Source organism: Musa acuminata, chromosome BXJ1-9 (assembly GCF_036884655.1).
Source record: "Musa acuminata AAA Group cultivar baxijiao chromosome BXJ1-9, Cavendish_Baxijiao_AAA, whole genome shotgun sequence".
NCBI lineage: Eukaryota > Viridiplantae > Streptophyta > Magnoliopsida > Zingiberales > Musaceae > Musa > Musa acuminata.
In genome coordinates, this window is record NC_088335.1 from 12,681,046 (window position 1) to 12,698,063 (window position 17,018).

General features: G+C 36.3%; 1 protein-coding gene across 1 annotated transcript; it reads left to right on the forward strand.

Moving 5' to 3' along the window:
• Nucleotides 1-8,548: 8,548 nt before the first annotated feature.
• Nucleotides 8,549-10,495, forward strand: LOC135594284 (transcription factor MYB60-like). Its single transcript, XM_065084684.1, has 3 exons — nt 8,549-8,990; nt 9,352-9,481; nt 9,608-10,495. The coding sequence occupies exons 1-3, from the start codon at nt 8,564-8,566 to the stop codon at nt 10,275-10,277; spliced, it is 1,227 nt and encodes a 408-aa protein (XP_064940756.1). The 5' UTR covers nt 8,549-8,563; the 3' UTR covers nt 10,278-10,495.
• Nucleotides 10,496-17,018: the final 6,523 nt, after the last annotated feature.

Genomic DNA, 17,018 nt, shown 5'->3' on the forward strand with positions numbered 1-17,018 from the left:
GAAGGATATATCATAGTATTACCATTTGAGATGTCATAATAGGAGCTTATGCTAGGGGTAGAGGTCTCAGATCCGGTCGATGGCACATTAAACCACTAATGAAGTTGATAGATTTTGAGATCTATTAGGCAACGAACTATCCCAGAGTTGCCCTTCGTCTGTGTATGACTCGAAAGCAAGTGGACAAAGGTCGATTGCTAAATGAGAGAACACAATAAGAGATGACAAAGGCTCTACAATGTATTGATGGAGGTCACACAAGGAGAGATCACAAATCGAGTTTATCACATAAAAATTAGAATATAATGAAGATGTCACTATGAAGCGAAATGATGTAATAGATCATGATGGAACAATTTGAGACAATGCAATACAACAGGAGAAGTCCCTTCAGGAACTTGATCGTACAAAGATATAATCAAGTGCTGCTAGGAGCTCTACTTTAGTGAATAACATGATAATAATAAGGGTTATAGATTCAAGAAGTGAATGTCATGATATCACAAATGTGGATCATTCATGAGTGTATTGAATTTTATATCGGATGAAAGCTTTGGCCATCAACATATGGGGGCCATATACCACCGAGGGAGAATTTCAAATATAAGTATCGATGAGTCCTATAGAAGGGATTTGATCATACAAAGGTATGATTGGAATAGTTGAAAAGTTAGAATGCTCTAAAGCTTAAATTTGCTTGAGGGATCTCGATCAAAGGATAAGTCCAAGTAAATAAATATTTTCACTAAGGATGCAAAGGAGAACGATATGAGCCATGCGATATAATAGCAGAGACCAAACATGGGAGTTGTAGTCTATCTTTTATTAACCAAAGAGAACATAGAGACATTGAAAGAGGTGGTAAAGAGGAGTGAGGAAGCAACGATGAGTATGAAAGGGTTTAATTACCAAAAACCAAACATTAGTAAAAATGGAGGTGGGTTCGCAAGAGTACCATAATGCCAAAGGGGTGAGTCTACTAATCATGAAGAAAAGAGATATAGATATGAAGTAATGAATTATAACACCATAGGCTTGAAAGCACTAAGTTATAGTAGGGTCGAGACTTCGTCATCGATTCATTATTTTTATGAAGGGAGAGAGCATAGTCATGAAAGGAGCTGATGAGGTGAAGAAAGGGTACTTGTTAAAAAACTTTGTAAGATTGGTATCTTCTTATTAAGATGGTCAAAAATAAGGATTTTAAGTCGATGTGCAAGTGCTCCACTAAGAAATAAGTAGGAAGTACATAGTGTTGTATTCATTTATATTCAAAGGAGTAGGTGGTAAAAATGATAGAGAAGATAGTATAATCCCAGAGATAACTAAAACCACTTGCTTTAGTTGGGGTAAAATTTTACTTTTTTAATGTAAAATTCTCGCATTCCAAAAGTTCGATAGTGATAAGAAGATAATCATAGTAGCTAATTCAGTGTAAGGAGTGTAAACACTTTGGGTACTTTATGTTGGGAAATCTGGACAGAACATTACAAACGCAGCGGAAAAACATAAAGATAAAATCCTAGATTTTCCAAAGAAAAAGGTTTTATCATAATGTGAAGATTGGTGCGGGATACAAAACACAAAAAATAAAAATCAAATGCATCAAGGCAGATTTATTATTTAGAGAGATCATATATCCTTGCAAAATCTCATATCTGTAGGAGTGGATAAATGAGGTCAACTGTCATCCTCCTTAGTAGTGATCTATACGGTAAATGTAACAAAGACGCTTCTCAAATCACTGCACGATCTTTTTCTCCACGTGTACCATAAGATTATGAAAGGGCTGGCCCTTCTGACTTTCCTTGTGAGCCACACTGGGGTTGTCAACTGAGGAGGAGATGGGGTTGTCAACTGAGGAGGAGAAGAAGGGAGGAGAATAGGAAGTGACAACTAAAAAATATCTAGTGTATGCCCCTTTGGTTCCCTCTTATTTATAGATGTCCCTATCAACTTAACCATAATGGATCATATCCTTTTGGGTATTGAATCTCTATCCAACTACCAAAGCCTTTTGGATTAGTAGATCTCTATCAAATAATCTCTCATTAACTCTTATTGGATCTTATCCATAAAATCTAATAATTCAAGGGCTTATTGGATATCCAATAAGATAGGAGCTCCGGTGGGTATCTCATATTCGAATCTATACTCGTCACAATACCTACCATATGTGTGTGACCCTCTAGGCCTAATATCGAGCTGACCGGGAGTCATACGTTCCAGAACACCTTTTGACTTAGTGAATTATTATCTTTTGTAATAATTCACTTGACTCATCGACTACGAACATACTAGGCCACCACGCCGTAATCTCCAAATGATATAGGGGAATCTAATCCATTGGACTTATCTATCCTCAGTTATTGTGTATCTATAGTCTATCATCCATCTAATATTCTAAAGATCATATACTAGGCATGGTATTATCAAGTTCATATAAAATCTACTCGAGTCTCACTCTAATCGAATTCTTCTGGAGAACTCTTTCTCTCTCAATCCAAATGACCATAGCTAGGGATTTGCTTGAGCAAGAATACATAGGATATTCCTCTCATAACACCGAGAGCAGATGATCCTCTATCGATACTCAATTATTCTTGTAAGGTTGACTGTCACTCCCAATGACTAGTTGTGTTAGGTTTGAGACTTCCATATCTATAAGTCTAGTATAAAAAAATGGAGTGCTCATATAAGATATTTTTGATATCTCAAGTCTAAAGACTAAATATACAACTAGGATGAAGAAATCACTATCTGACAATGAGGTATCATCAACCATCCAACAATTCATGAGTAGATCAATTAGTAAACTCATTCTCTAATAAATACCTGCACTATATCCCTAGTGTCCTCACACGAGCAGTTATGATATCAGTAGCCTTCATCACATAGACGGGTACACAACATACTAGTCTGTTTGGTTATCTCGATATCCCTCTCAAGTAACCTATGACTAAGATTATTTAGTATTTATGTCTAAAAGCGAACCGGTCTCATTATCGTGATCTCATCATGATCCAGTTCTCATTGTACAGATCCATGAATATCACAAAATATGCAACAGACAACATAAAGTGAGAAAATATCAATAAATAATAATAAACAAAAAGACTGCGTAGCGTGTCACACGTGTTATCACTCACGTGATTGGCTTGCAAGGCACCTATCACTAACACTTTAGAGGTCTAAGCAAAAAGTAAGCGAAGGCTAGTAACCAATTTGAAATATAAAGTATAATTATCGAGGAGGCAAGTAAAATCAAGTACCCTTAGCCTTCTCAACTTTTAAGAGAATGAGTAAAATTGAGTATCCAAATTCTCTTAGTTATCCAATAAAGAAGCTCTATACTTGTTTAAAGACCATTCAAAGAGCTATAGTGGAAGACAATAGATGTCAAATCTTCATCAATGGTGATTGATTCCACTATAAGTAAATTATTTACTTCATTTCTCAATAGAATGCTAATAAAAAACAAACCTACTTGAAAGCGATAATTAAATAGAAGAATAATCGATAGATAAATTTTACGAAAGATAAACTTAAAAACTTCAAAGTTTGTAAGATACTACTCGTTAAAGCTCTAACAAATATTCATCTAACTTAAGCGACACAAGACATCTGAGAGAATGATGCATAACAAGGAAGGTATTTTCTTTCATTTGAATGATCAATAGGAATCAACGAAGATAAGCCAAACTCGGCCAACCCCATATTGGAGTTAGAGTTACTTGTAAGTTGAAGCAGCATTGGTGAATCAAAGTTCGACTACTTAACAATAATGGTGGATAGCAACTGAAAACCAAGGAAGGTGCATTACAACTAAAATAGAAGATTTGAGAATTAACAAAGGCGAGGAGATGTAGTTTTAATAAAGGTTTTGACGAGAAGAATATCACATATAAGTAGAGGAGAATATCACGTATAAGTCTGTACGTAATATATTCGATGCAATATTTCTATATGTTTATGTCTTTCGATTTTGTTTATGCTTTACATAATATTTAGTGGGCTTATAGTAGGCTTGGTAGCTTCATTGTGGATGGCTTTTGTGGTCGTTTCAATCCTTTACACATAGATTATATATAGTCATCGCGTGGAGATAATTACTTAAAAATAAATCATTTAAACAATCATTTTAGATTTTTTTTATTCCATATAGTAGTGCAAAGTATTAGCTAATATAACACTTTAGTGCTACCTAGGTGGCACATAATTTGATGGGCCTTTGTGATAGTATCTAGGACTGATTCGCTATCTTATTCTACACCAGTGTCATGTGGGAACTTGTGAAAACTTTTGACCATAGTGGACCTCATAGAATTCTTTAAAAATATCATAGGATTACTCAGACCTTATAAAATCTATATTTATAACTTTTATCAGGAATAAACTAAAATGTCTACTTGTGAGTTCTGAGTATAATGTTTTTTTTTACCTATCTTCTATTTTTAGGTCCTTAAAGGGATCCTAAGAGGTTACTAAGAGACTGAGCAAACATACAAATAGGGGTGCCACACAACTTAGGCAAATTTAAGTCCATAAAACTATGATAAAATAAGTAAATGATCTTCTTATTTGATAAGGTCTAGTAAGAATACTAAAAAAACGAGCAACAAATTAGAAAAGATGAGCGACAAAGATTGAGAGGAGCTTAGGCAAAGTATGTAAGTACTATTCATCTTTGCATCGCCAATAATATTATCAATAATGTTATTGATAAAGGCTCTATCACAGATATTTAGGATAATTAGAAAAAAATTATCTAGCTAAAAAGTTAACTAATAAGTTATATTTAAAGCAAAAGTTATATTGGTTGAGGAGGAAAGAAGATAAACACTTAGTTGAGTATCTAAACATATTCAAAAAAATCTTAGATCAACTGAAGAAAGTTAATGTGAAGATTGATAACAAAGATAAGTATTGTTGCTTCTTACATCATTCATTGACTCCTATGATAACTTTATAAAAATGATATTATATGAGAATGATATAATAACTCTATAATAAGTTAAAGAAACTTTAGTGTGTCATCCTACCAACGAAAATGGATAAATATGAGAATATAGATGATGATGCATTAATTACTCAAGGTGAAAGTCGATGATAATTTTCTAATAGGGGTGGATCTCAATATGGTTGGTCAAGATCAAGAGTCTTTGGATGATATTCAATTTTATACATGCAAAGAGTATGGATATGTTAGGCAAAATTATTTAGGAAAAAAAACATAAAGAAGAGACCGATAAATGCTCTCTTTTAATAAATGATGATTAAGATGCCATCACAATATCTAAGGGTAACAATGCATTTTTCTAAAGGAGTTTATTTTTATATTCCACTTATGTTACATGTTAGGGAACAAAAGTACCGTGGTCGGTGAGTCAGCACGGTTTGGTCCGCGGGCCGACGTCGGGAACTTCTGGTGGAATGAATAGGATGATAAGGTGGCTGCGCCTCTTGAGCGTCTCAAGCGAGGGTTGGACCGGCAGGGTCGGTTGAGTCCACGTGAGTGGCTAGGGGTTGGCGATCCGAGGCTTGCCGACTTGAGTGTGTTTGTGGCGGGATGTGTCCTCTTGTCCCTGGGGTGGTTGGCAACCTTTCTTCGCGACGTGGGCGTGCCTTTAGGATGGGAGGCGTAGGCTGGCGTTGGTTGAGATTCGAACCGACGGATCACCCTCTTCTGCGCACTAGATGATGACTTCGGGGAGAAGACGCCCGCCGCTCGGGGGTGACCACCTCCCTACAAAACGGCCTTCGTCAAGTGCTTGTCGACTTTGGCCCCTCCAACAAGCAAGTTAGTTCAGTTCGCCCTTTTGTGTTTCTTCTCTTTTTTTTCCCCTTCGATTGGGCATTGGACGAGGGCTATTTATACCTGTGTGTGATGGTTGGTTGTGCTTCGATTCGGCGTGGTCGCTGACTTTCGTGGGGGCGGGATGACTTCTCTGATGAGATGGCGTCTTTGGGGGTGCGCGAGTGGCATCAGACGGCACTGCCCCAAGAGCAAACGACACCTCCCCGAGCTCTCGGGGAGGTCAAGTCACATAGTGTATTGGTACCAAACTTGACGTGGCGTGCACCCCGTAGTTTTGACGGCGTGTGGCGTTGCGTTGGTGTCTGACGATGTGTGATGTTGCTGGTGATTCATCTAGGACCAAAATATGCCCTATCATTACCTATGTTTACACTCAAAGGGATTGTGTTGATTGACTAAATAATAAGATGACTAATAAGTTGAGTTTGTGTGATAATTTGACGATAGGGGTCATGGGTGTCAGTAAAGTAAAGATTAAGACATTTAATGAAATGGTGCAAACTTGGAAGGATGTGGTTTATATTTCAAAGATACTAAAGAATTTAATATTTTTGAGTCTTTTAGATTTTTACACTCATGACTACAAGGTTGGAGGTAGAGTTTTAGAAGTTACTCTATGTTGCATGATTCTAATGAAAGGAAGATTACATCAAGGATATAGGGTTATATCGTATATAAAAAATTACTATAAATACCTCAAACAATTAAAACTAGAATACACATGTAAGGATGGTAGGTATCTTTAGTAATGTGTTATGTTTACGATACAAAAAATGAAAGATAATATTTATGATTTTAGGATACAAACAATTATGATGAGAAAAATCATACTAGTAGTAAGATGGTGAGATGTCTCTCTTTGAAATCAAGTAGTGATATTGATTCGATTTCAACGACATAGGATGCATCGACTGGTTTATTGAAATCGGGTGTTGGGCAATAAACTGATTTAGTTTGTGTAGTTGTGATAAATTCTTCAAACCAATGGTTTAATTTTTGAAGGAGACACAAAGTGAAAAAATACTTACTAAGGTAAAGATTGTTAAGGTTGATAAGTATTTTAGAAGATTCTAATTACTTAAGAGAAATTCTAATAAATTCAAACTCCTTGATACATTAGAATTTAGATTTAACTAAGAATTCAAGTAAAAAGAATCATTAGATGATTATGACTTATTCCTATAAATATATCTTGAGTCTTGAGAGGAGAGACAAAATACCTTGGGTATTCTTGAATTTCTCTGTATTGGATCTAGAGAGAACTGAGAGAAGCATTCTTCTATGTTTGTATAAGAGGGTATATAAGTAGAATCATATTTAAGTGATGATAATCTAAATATATTATAACTGATATTAGAGAATTTAATTGTTTTTATGGATGTAGATGAGAATTGTCAAACCACATTAATTTTTTTTCTCGTAGATTTTTTTAATTATCAAGCTTTGGATTTTATTTTTATTTTTCTCCTCATCCTCTCAACATGATGTGTTCCCTAATGGTTGACCTTCCTCAATCACATGATTGATTCAGTTTTCTACGAACCTCCAAGTGTTTAAATGCTGTTGTATCCTTCATCAATTAATGTCTTTCCATTTCTCCTGTATATGCTCCCGATTGGTTCAACGTTCCGGAATTCTAGCAATTGTCACAAATGGCTGAATAGCTACTTGACGAAGGATTATAAATCTAAGTTGAAGAATATAAAAGAATGCACCAACTGATAATATTGCATTCATCCTTTTCAAAAGAACTGACTGTTTATCCACACTGACCTGGTCAAGGTGGAGATCATAAATGTACAATAAAGAAGATTAGATAGAATGATTTAGACTGTTACCTGATCAATTTATAAGTGTTCCCTTTGAACCTATCTTTTGATCCTTGGCACTGAAAACCTAGTTTAAGCTATTGATTTATTTAATCCATTATCAAGTTTTAATGCTTTGTATTGATTCCATCTATTAGGCACGGAAGATCCACTACAAGATCAATGTACATTCAGATGGCTACAGTATATTCGTATTTTTCTTATATACATTCAATTGACTTTGTGTTTCGATGTATGCCATGGATGGCGGAGGGAGAATTCATCATGTGACATGAGGTTTCCTAGCAATGATCTCTACACTGTGTTCCGAGCTCATATGGTGAAATATGAGAGGCCATGGATTAGCAGCCTGTCTATTTTGAATTGATTCATCTGCAATTAACATTGTGATTCATCTACAGACAATGATCAAACCTGTGATAACGATCACATTTCGAGAATCTGAATTGTATCTTTCTCTTTATATCTTGCATGGAAATAGTTTACCTCCAAATTTCATCCGTATTTATTATTTTTTTGAGTTTTTTTTTTCTTTTGCTTGTTGAGTTCATATGCTAATGCATCAAATCCATGAGGTCCCATGCATTTTTCTTCTTGGGTGGATGCAGCAACATCAAAATGAACACATACGTACACACTTGTGCACAAGCAAAAGCGACTGCACATGGAATGCATCTTCGGGTAACTCTATTCATGTCTTGCGTTATGTAGACGCAACTCCGTTGTTCACTTATCCTGCATGTACGTGAGGGTTGCATGTGTTCATGGTACTTGTAACTCTCGATCGGCCAACCCATGACAAGGATCAATCGTACTCCTTGTTTCATCATGCTATGTGTGATCGTTGTTGAACCTATGTATAGCTTTCTGCAGTGACAGATACACTAGGATCGATCTACCCAACTGGTGGAATTATATGCATGAGTTCTTTATTTCGTCTGCTGCCATTTCCAGTTCAGTATGTAGCATTCCAGCTAGGGTTCTTCACAGAGAGCGATGCTTAATAGTTGCTATCTGGTGGTTTCTACTTTTCTGGGAAGCAAATGATTCATGTGAGCAGGAGAAGGGAAAGGAGCAGATAGGTGAAAAGGAGCTCCGTGTGTATATAAGAGCCTCACATGCTCATGAGACACCTGTAGGGGACAGAACAAAAGGGAAGAAGAGAGGCGGAGGAGGCATCGAGGCAGTAGTAAGCCATCAAGCTGTATCAATGGGGAGGCCTCCCTGCTGTGACAAGGTTGGCATCAAGAAAGGACCATGGACTCCTGAGGAGGACATCATCTTGGTCTCCTATATCCAACAGCACGGCCCTGGAAACTGGAGATCAGTTCCTTCAAACACCGGTGAAGTTGCCATACCTTTTCTGCTCCCAAGTCATCTCTCTCTTTTCACTGCTCTCGCTCTCTCTCTCTCTCTCTCTCTCCCTCTCAAGAAATTTTCTTCTTTTCTCTTTGTTATCTTGTTTTGTTCTCATGATACTAATGTTAAGTAAATGCCTGCCCTTCTCCCTCTGCCTTTCTTTTAAGGAATTTACTTCTTTTCTCTTTGTTATCTTGCTTTATTCTCATGATACTAATGTTAATTAAATGCCAAGCTCCAATGATCTTGTGGTCTTGTTGTAATGCTTGCTTCTCTATATTTTTATCTGTTTTTAAAGCAGGTTTTTCTTTTCTTTTTCGGGTAATGATATCTTGAGATTTGCAGGCCTGATGAGATGTAGCAAGAGCTGTAGATTAAGATGGACAAACTACCTCAGGCCTGGAATCAAACGTGGCAACTTCACTCCACACGAAGAGGGAATCATCATCCATCTGCAGTCCTTGCTTGGAAACAAGTAATCTTCCTCAACTCCTCCCACAATCTTGCTACATTGCAATCTGTTTCATGATCAAATTGGCGTGTTAAGCTTCGAATTAGGTTTCTCTAACTTTCTTCCGTTGCGGTTTTATCTCCAAGTTAGATGGGCAGCCATAGCTTCTTACCTTCCCCAGAGAACAGACAATGATATCAAGAACTACTGGAACACACACCTCAAGAAGAAGATCAAGAAGTCCCACACAGCCACTGATGGCTACAACATGTCTTCTGGCACGAGCCCCAGCTGTCAGGACTACATGCCCGAGGATTATGACATGGAAACGAGGAAGCAAGACATCACCGTCCTCACGTTCCCACTCCCCAGTATGCGCCTGACACCCCCTATCTATGCCTGCAGCACCGGGAACATCTCCAGGCTTCTCGAAGGATGGGCGCGTTCCTCGAAGAAGAACACCCAAGGGAAGCTGCAAGAGCGTGCCATTGCTGATGACAGCCACAGCAGCAACAATGACGCCACTGCAGCAGCATCGGTCAGAGAGAAGAGTCGAGCTGCGGGTGATCAGGGATGCAGCACGGCCATGACGCATGAAGACCTCGGCACACTGCTGTCGTTCGAGAAGGTGAGCGGCGGTTCCTGGGAGAAGACCGCCGCGGGGAAGGCGTCCTTCGGCGATGCTGAAGCCAAGCAAGGTGGGGAGAACCACCAACCGCCATTGTCCTTTTTGGAGAAATGGCTCTTCGACGAGGCCTCGGGACAGGTGGATGAGCTGATGGATCTCCCTGTTGATTGCTGCTCATTGTCCATGTTCTAACTTTGTTCTGCCATGCTTTCTTGATGATTCCACCAAGCTTTCCAGAATCAAAAGCAAGTGAATTATTACTGCATTCTACTCACAATTCTAAAGGAAAACTGTAAGCATGAAGCAGAAATGTATTGCAAATGTAAACAAAAGGAGAAGTTTAATTCTTCATGTAATAGTATTATTGTAACAATCAACTATATATATGATAATGTCATTTTCGTTGATAATTCGTAGAGTCTCTCTTATTCTTAAAATTATTTTTTAGAGTTTACATATTTCGAAAGGATAAAACCGTACGGTACACCCATCGTACAGTAGATAATTCCTCACGAACCTACTGACCGACCAAATGATCCCTTATCATATATATATATATATATATATATATATATATATATATATATATATATATATATATATATATATATATATATATTCTAATCTCTTAACATGTTCGTTGTCTAATACCAGAACTGCACTGATTAACCCAAATATTTTCACTCTTTATTCTGCATGCGGCAGATGGGGAAGCAAGATAAGACAGGATTTAGCATGCATGGGCCTAAGGCATTAAGTACAAGAAAGAACTAATTAAGTCTCCAGCATTTCCAGTGCATTGGTGGGTCTGAGGAAGGAGAACCAACTACCAAAGATGTGAGTTGTAGTCCCCGTGAGCCATCTCGTCTGTGGTGATTCGTATAATAAAAGTGATATGACCAGAATTTAATGTCCATGTGCTTCACTATCGAGGCAGAGAATGAAGAAAAATGAGGGCTCAGCAGCAATCAAAGAACATAAACCATCAACCTACATAAATATCTCACATTTGATGGGTGCAACTCATCTGCACTGTTTCTCTACAGTATAGGATCTGAGGAGATCAAAATATTATTTCTGTAGCTCAAACTCTTATCAAGAAGACCCAATAGATTGTTTCTCCATAGGACAGTGTATGTATTTGAAGGATCCTAACATAAACTGTTCTCCGAATTTTCTATCCATGTACAAATCCCTACTTTTGTTTATATCCTAAGAAAATAAATATATATAAACCCTGTTGCACAGAAAAGATATAGTACTGTATAAGCTATGAACTATCCTTACCCAAGGTGATCTTTCATGCATGTCTCATGCAAAGGTAGAGTTTTTACCAGTGTGGGTGTTTGTGGTGGGGTGGCTCCTGATTCTTGTGTCCTGTTGCAGGCATGGCGGTGGTAGCATTTGTCTGATCACAGCTGTGTATGCTGCACTTTTCTGCATCAAATGACAAACGCAAACAAATTGTAACAATGGTGGTCCAATGCTGGCCTGCCTCACATTGCAAATTGGTGTCTATGTTTCTTATTATAATGCCATGCTGGTTGAGAACAGTACAGCCTCACAAGAACCTCAAGTTCAATAGGTTTTTATTTCAGGCTTGTTGTCTTGAATTTTTCTCAACTACATCAGTGCTATATTTGTCTATATATTTATTTTATCCCTAAATTAAAAGGAAGAAATTATATCTCTACTTTGATCAGTGTATCTCTACTTTGATCTCATAGATATTATTTAAATCCTGGAAAGGCAATAAAATAATCAAGGGATAATGTTTTCATCTGCAGAGTTTCTTCTCTGAGCATTGTACCGAGACTTGTGATCTGCTGATTATGATTTATATTAATGAAAAGTAGATGAATGGTCATCAATTTAATTAGCAAATCAAATGCCAAGATCATCCTATTTATTTGGAAAACAGCCTTTGTGGATGTCATCTTAGGCCAAGCTTGGAGCCATAATAAAGAAAGCAACATCCATCAAATTCCATCGGATGTGACATCCAAACATTAAAGGAAATTTAATCTCTGGTGTCGTGAGAATAGAGGGGTATTCATTGCTGCTGTGTTAACAGTATAGACAGCTCACCAGATTCCATGAACACGTTAGAGAAGGGAAGCCTACTCACATACAAATTTTACTTCTCTAGAATGATCATGTATAGATAGTTGGTCATGTCTACCTTCTGCAGCAATTGTTGTCCATGAGGACATAAAGAACACACATAGGAAGTAAAAATTGGATGGTCTATATTTTGTCAAATTCAAAATATTACTCCATAAATCTTATACCTAAAACCATGATCTGATGATAATATATCATATCTACTATGAAAGATCGAGAGTTTATGCACTATATTTTACATATCAAAGGTTAATATTTCATATCCTCATTAGATAATTTTTTTACAGTGAGCCCAAGAATCAAATTCCATCCTCAAGACTTATAATTTATAGAAAAATATGAAAACACAATGAGGTCACTTCACTTTCTTCCTACGTTCACAGTCATTCTCTTGTTTATGTTCCTAATCATATCATTTTCAATTTTGATTATTTAAAAATAAAAATACAAGAAATATTCATAATTCATTTTGCCAGAAACTATATTCTTGGAAAGTGAGATATTTGATTCCGATTCCGATTTGAATAAATAATTTTAAATTAAAACAAAATGATCAAAGGATCGCTTGGGATGATTGAATCAAAAGTGAGAAACAAAAACAAGATATGAAGGTAAGGTGTTGATTTTGCTAATTAGAAATGTGGTTGCTGTGTGATATAATTCATGTTTAGGTTTTGATTTTTTTTTTTAATTACAAAGCCTCTTTAAATGGAGTTTCACATTCTTAAGAGTTATAAGAAAATAATGATTTTTTTAAAAAAAATATTTTTAAAAGATTACTCATTATGGATTTTGGAGTCCTTAAAAAAAAGTCTAATTTTCCTTTTCAACGTACTGTAAGTTTCCTACTCCATTACTATAAGATCACATTTTGAGGCCTCTAAAACTAAATAAAGGCTTAAAAATGATGTGATGAGATCCTATCACATTCGATATCAAACGATGTTTGTTTGCCCATCTAAACACATCCAAAAAAAAAAAAGTCATACTTAAATAATTTTATTATTATTATATATAATTAAAATAGGACAAATTCCTTAGAAAGTGTTGAATCTCGGATTTTGATGATGAAACTAATTGATTGTGTTTAGATGTTTAACTACATTTTGAGTGATGCAGGTCTACTCGATCAGGATTAGACAGTTAACGCAGGAGGAATTGACGTTGCGCCGCAGGAGATCACGTTAGGATATTGGATGGCAGAAGACTTCGGACGTCGGGTATCGGGCCAAGAGCGGAATTGCGCCAAGGATATCGAGGTTGCGGAAGTCAACTGCCGATTGGGCAATAAGCTGCAAGAGAGGACGATGCGCTGAAGAATCAGACGCAGCGCTAACCAATGACGTACCGGGCAACAGAATGTCAATTCGCGTTGTAATAATTGTCTAGATCGGAGTAGAGTTTTGGCTTGTGTGTGCAGGATTAACTACGATAACGACGAATACATAAAGCGAAACAAAGTGTCGGAGTCAAGCGCAAAGGATTTGTTGCGAGTTCGAGAGTTCGACGGAAGTCCGAAGGTTCATCGGGAATGCTGCCGAAACTAGCCGAGAATGAGTAGGGAGCTTGCCGAAGTGTTTTTCGGAAGCTCGCCGGAAGATTCGTTGGAAGTTCGCGGAGCTCGCCGAGAAAGATCGGAGCTTGCCGAAGAAGCTTGTTGGAACTCGCCAAGATCAAATCGTGAAGTCTAGGAGCTTACCGGAAGTCCGCAAAATGGTTTCCGAGAGTTCGTCGGAAGACCGCCGGAAGATCACCGGAAGCTCGCCGGAAGAAGTCTTGACTTGCGGACTTTGTAATAGCTTAGGAAATGTCTTTAAAATTTGTAGTTAGCACATTAATTAGGATTAAGATTAAAAGATAATCTTATATCCTGGTTAGGGGCCAACTGGGCCCAAAATTAGACTTGGTTTGGGCTAAATTTAAAGCCCAACCAGTGAACCGGAGGGTCTGGCGGTGGCACCGCCAGCATCGGGAACCCAAAGAGAATTCAAATTTTGGAGCCCAAATTTGAATCCTCTTGAGGCCTATAAATACCCATCAAATCTCAGCTGAGATAACAACTTTTTGAGAAGCAATTGATTGAGAGAAAGGTCTTAGAAAAGCCTTAGCTAGTCTTGTTTTTAATTTGCTAGTGTTCACCTCCTTCTTTCTTGCTGAAAATATGTAAGAGAGTGAACCACTTGTAAAAAGTTGTAAGAGGGGTATTTACCCTTCCCCTTCAAGAGATTTGCTAGTGGAAGGTGGGAGCCTCATCAAAGAGGGGCCTCGCAAGTGGATGTAGGTCATTTGACCGAACCACTTTAAAATCGGCATAATCTATGGTTTGCATTTCATTACTGCTATTTACATTACTGCAAACCTTCTTACTTGCTTTATTTTCTCATTACCTTTGCTACACAACTTTGTGAATACGCTTTCAAGTTAAGTACTTCCGAGTTCGATTTTTATCGTACGAAAGATTTGTCAAAATCGACGTTTTAATCCGTTACACTAATTCACCCCCCCCTTCTTAGTGCCGCTCCGATCCTAACAGTTGGTATCAGAGCCACGTTTTTCTACTTTGGTTTAACACCCAAACAGAAATGACTCTTTACGGCTTTCAAGAGGGTCACTCTCTCATTTGTCCTCCCTTTTTCAATGGGACAGACTACACTTATTGAAAAACTCGAATGAGAGTTTTCTTACTTTCTTTGGATTTGAATTTATGACACATAGTCGAAAATGGATTTGAAATACCTTCTCTTCCAATGAACCATTGGAATGATTTGGAGAAGAAGATGTTTTCTTTAAACGCAAAGGCTATGAATGCCTTATTTTGCGCTTTGGACAAAAATGAGTTCAATCGGGTTTTTTGTGCGAAATGGCTTTCGACATATGGCACACTCTTGAAATCACACACGAAGGCACTTCTAGAGTTAAAGATTCGAAAATCAACATTTTAATGCATGATTTCGAGCTTTTTCAAATGAAGCCGAGTGAAACTATTGTTGACATGTACACCCGTTTCACGGATGTCGTCAATGGTTTATAAGCTCTTGGCAAATATTTCTCGAATTTTGAACTTGTTAGTAAAGTTTTACGATCACTTTCTAAAGCTTGGGAATCAAAAGTAACGGCAATACAAGAAACAAAAGATTTAAATATTTTTCCACTTGAAGAACTTATCGGTTCATTGATGACATATGAAATGGTGCGCAATGCACATGATGAACACAATGAACACTTGAACCACCTTCCAAAGAATAGGAAGGATTTGGAACTCCGGACAAATGAATACCACTTGAGCGATGACTCAAGTGATGAGGACAATGATGAACTTGAACTTTGAACACTAAATCTTAATAAGTTTATTAAACAAAAATCTAAAATAAACAATGAACTTGAACGGAGGAAGAGGCCAAAGAAGAGGAAGGCAACCAAGGATGAATCAAAAACTTCTAAAGGTGAAACGGCGAATTGGGCTTTGACGAGCTTCGACTGTAAGTAATTCAACTCTCTTGAATTATTTTGAAATTACTTGAAGTTTTTCATGAGTGCTTACTTTAGAATAGGAAATAAAAAATTATTTTTCAAAAATTATATCATGTTTTTCTTTTTAGCATCTTTGAAAAATTAAAAATTTTTTGATCATGAAAAGTATATTGCTAAGGTTTCATGCATGTTATGTTTTTGAAATGTTGAATGATGTATGCAACATTATGGATAATAGTTATATGATATATGATAATGCTTAGGATTAATCCATGCATGTGTATTTTGATGATTTTATGTCATGCATGAGTTTTTGAAGTAAATGTTGATTTGAAACTCTCATTTTGGATTAACATGTTTTTGGTTGAATCATTTTTATGACGAATTAAGATGACATTCTCATGACATATTAAGATGACATAGTGCATGTACATCTATATATGAATTTCTTGATAGTCTTTTGATGTTAGATGTGATATCATGATGTTTTATTTTTGATGTGTTTGGTCTTGACGGCTTTACGACGAAACTTATGTTTTGATTTTAAATGATGATACATGTTTTCAAAAAAAACTTGAACACCCTCACATGAAATCAATTGTATGAAATGGACATAAATTTTATATCCTATTGAGATTAATGAATTTATTTTACCATTCTTGTGAATCTCATGAAAATAAACATGATGAATATTTTGAAAATAAATGAGTGTCATGCATATTGATCATGCTTAATAAATTTCGAAATTATGCATGATGAATCTTGTGATTTATGGATTATTGATGTTTACCATAATGAAAGTGCCTTATTAATCTTTGTTGTAATAAATCTTACACTTTCGGTTTTGAACATGATACATGTTTTTATTTGGTATAAGTGAAATAAAATCATATGAATTGAAACAACTAAAAAGAGGAAAATATTTTTTCCTTGAAAAATTATTTTTCTCTATCCTATTGATCTTGATGTTTATTATGATAAATCTATGTATACCATTTTGAATCTCTTGAAAGTAATGTTGAGATTTTGATGAATTTGACGATTTGAATTTAAATGAGATTGTATTCAAATTATGATCTTGATTTGTTGGATTTACTACTTGAGATTTTTTTTTAATCACAATCTCTTTTTTGTACACCTACAATTTTTGTTATTTATAAAAAGAAGTGATTTGATAAAATGAATCATGTCTTTTGTAATTCAAGAGGTCTTATCTTTCATGACATGATGCCATTGGATTTATGGCTTGTATGCATTGAAATAATTGAAATATTATGCACTATTTTGTTCTTCCCTTATTCTTTCTTGTTTATAATGATAAAATGAGAAAAAATTATG

Coding starts and splice junctions, on each gene's coding strand:
- LOC135594284 (XM_065084684.1), top strand. CDS start 8,564: ATGCATGAGTTCTTTATTTCGTCTGCTGCCATTTCCAGTTCAGTATGT. Junction 8,991..9,351: donor ATCAGTTCCTTCAAACACCG/GTGAAGTTGCCA, acceptor TGAGATTTGCAG/GCCTGATGAGATGTAGCAAG. Junction 9,482..9,607: donor CAGTCCTTGCTTGGAAACAA/GTAATCTTCCTC, acceptor TCTCCAAGTTAG/ATGGGCAGCCATAGCTTCTT.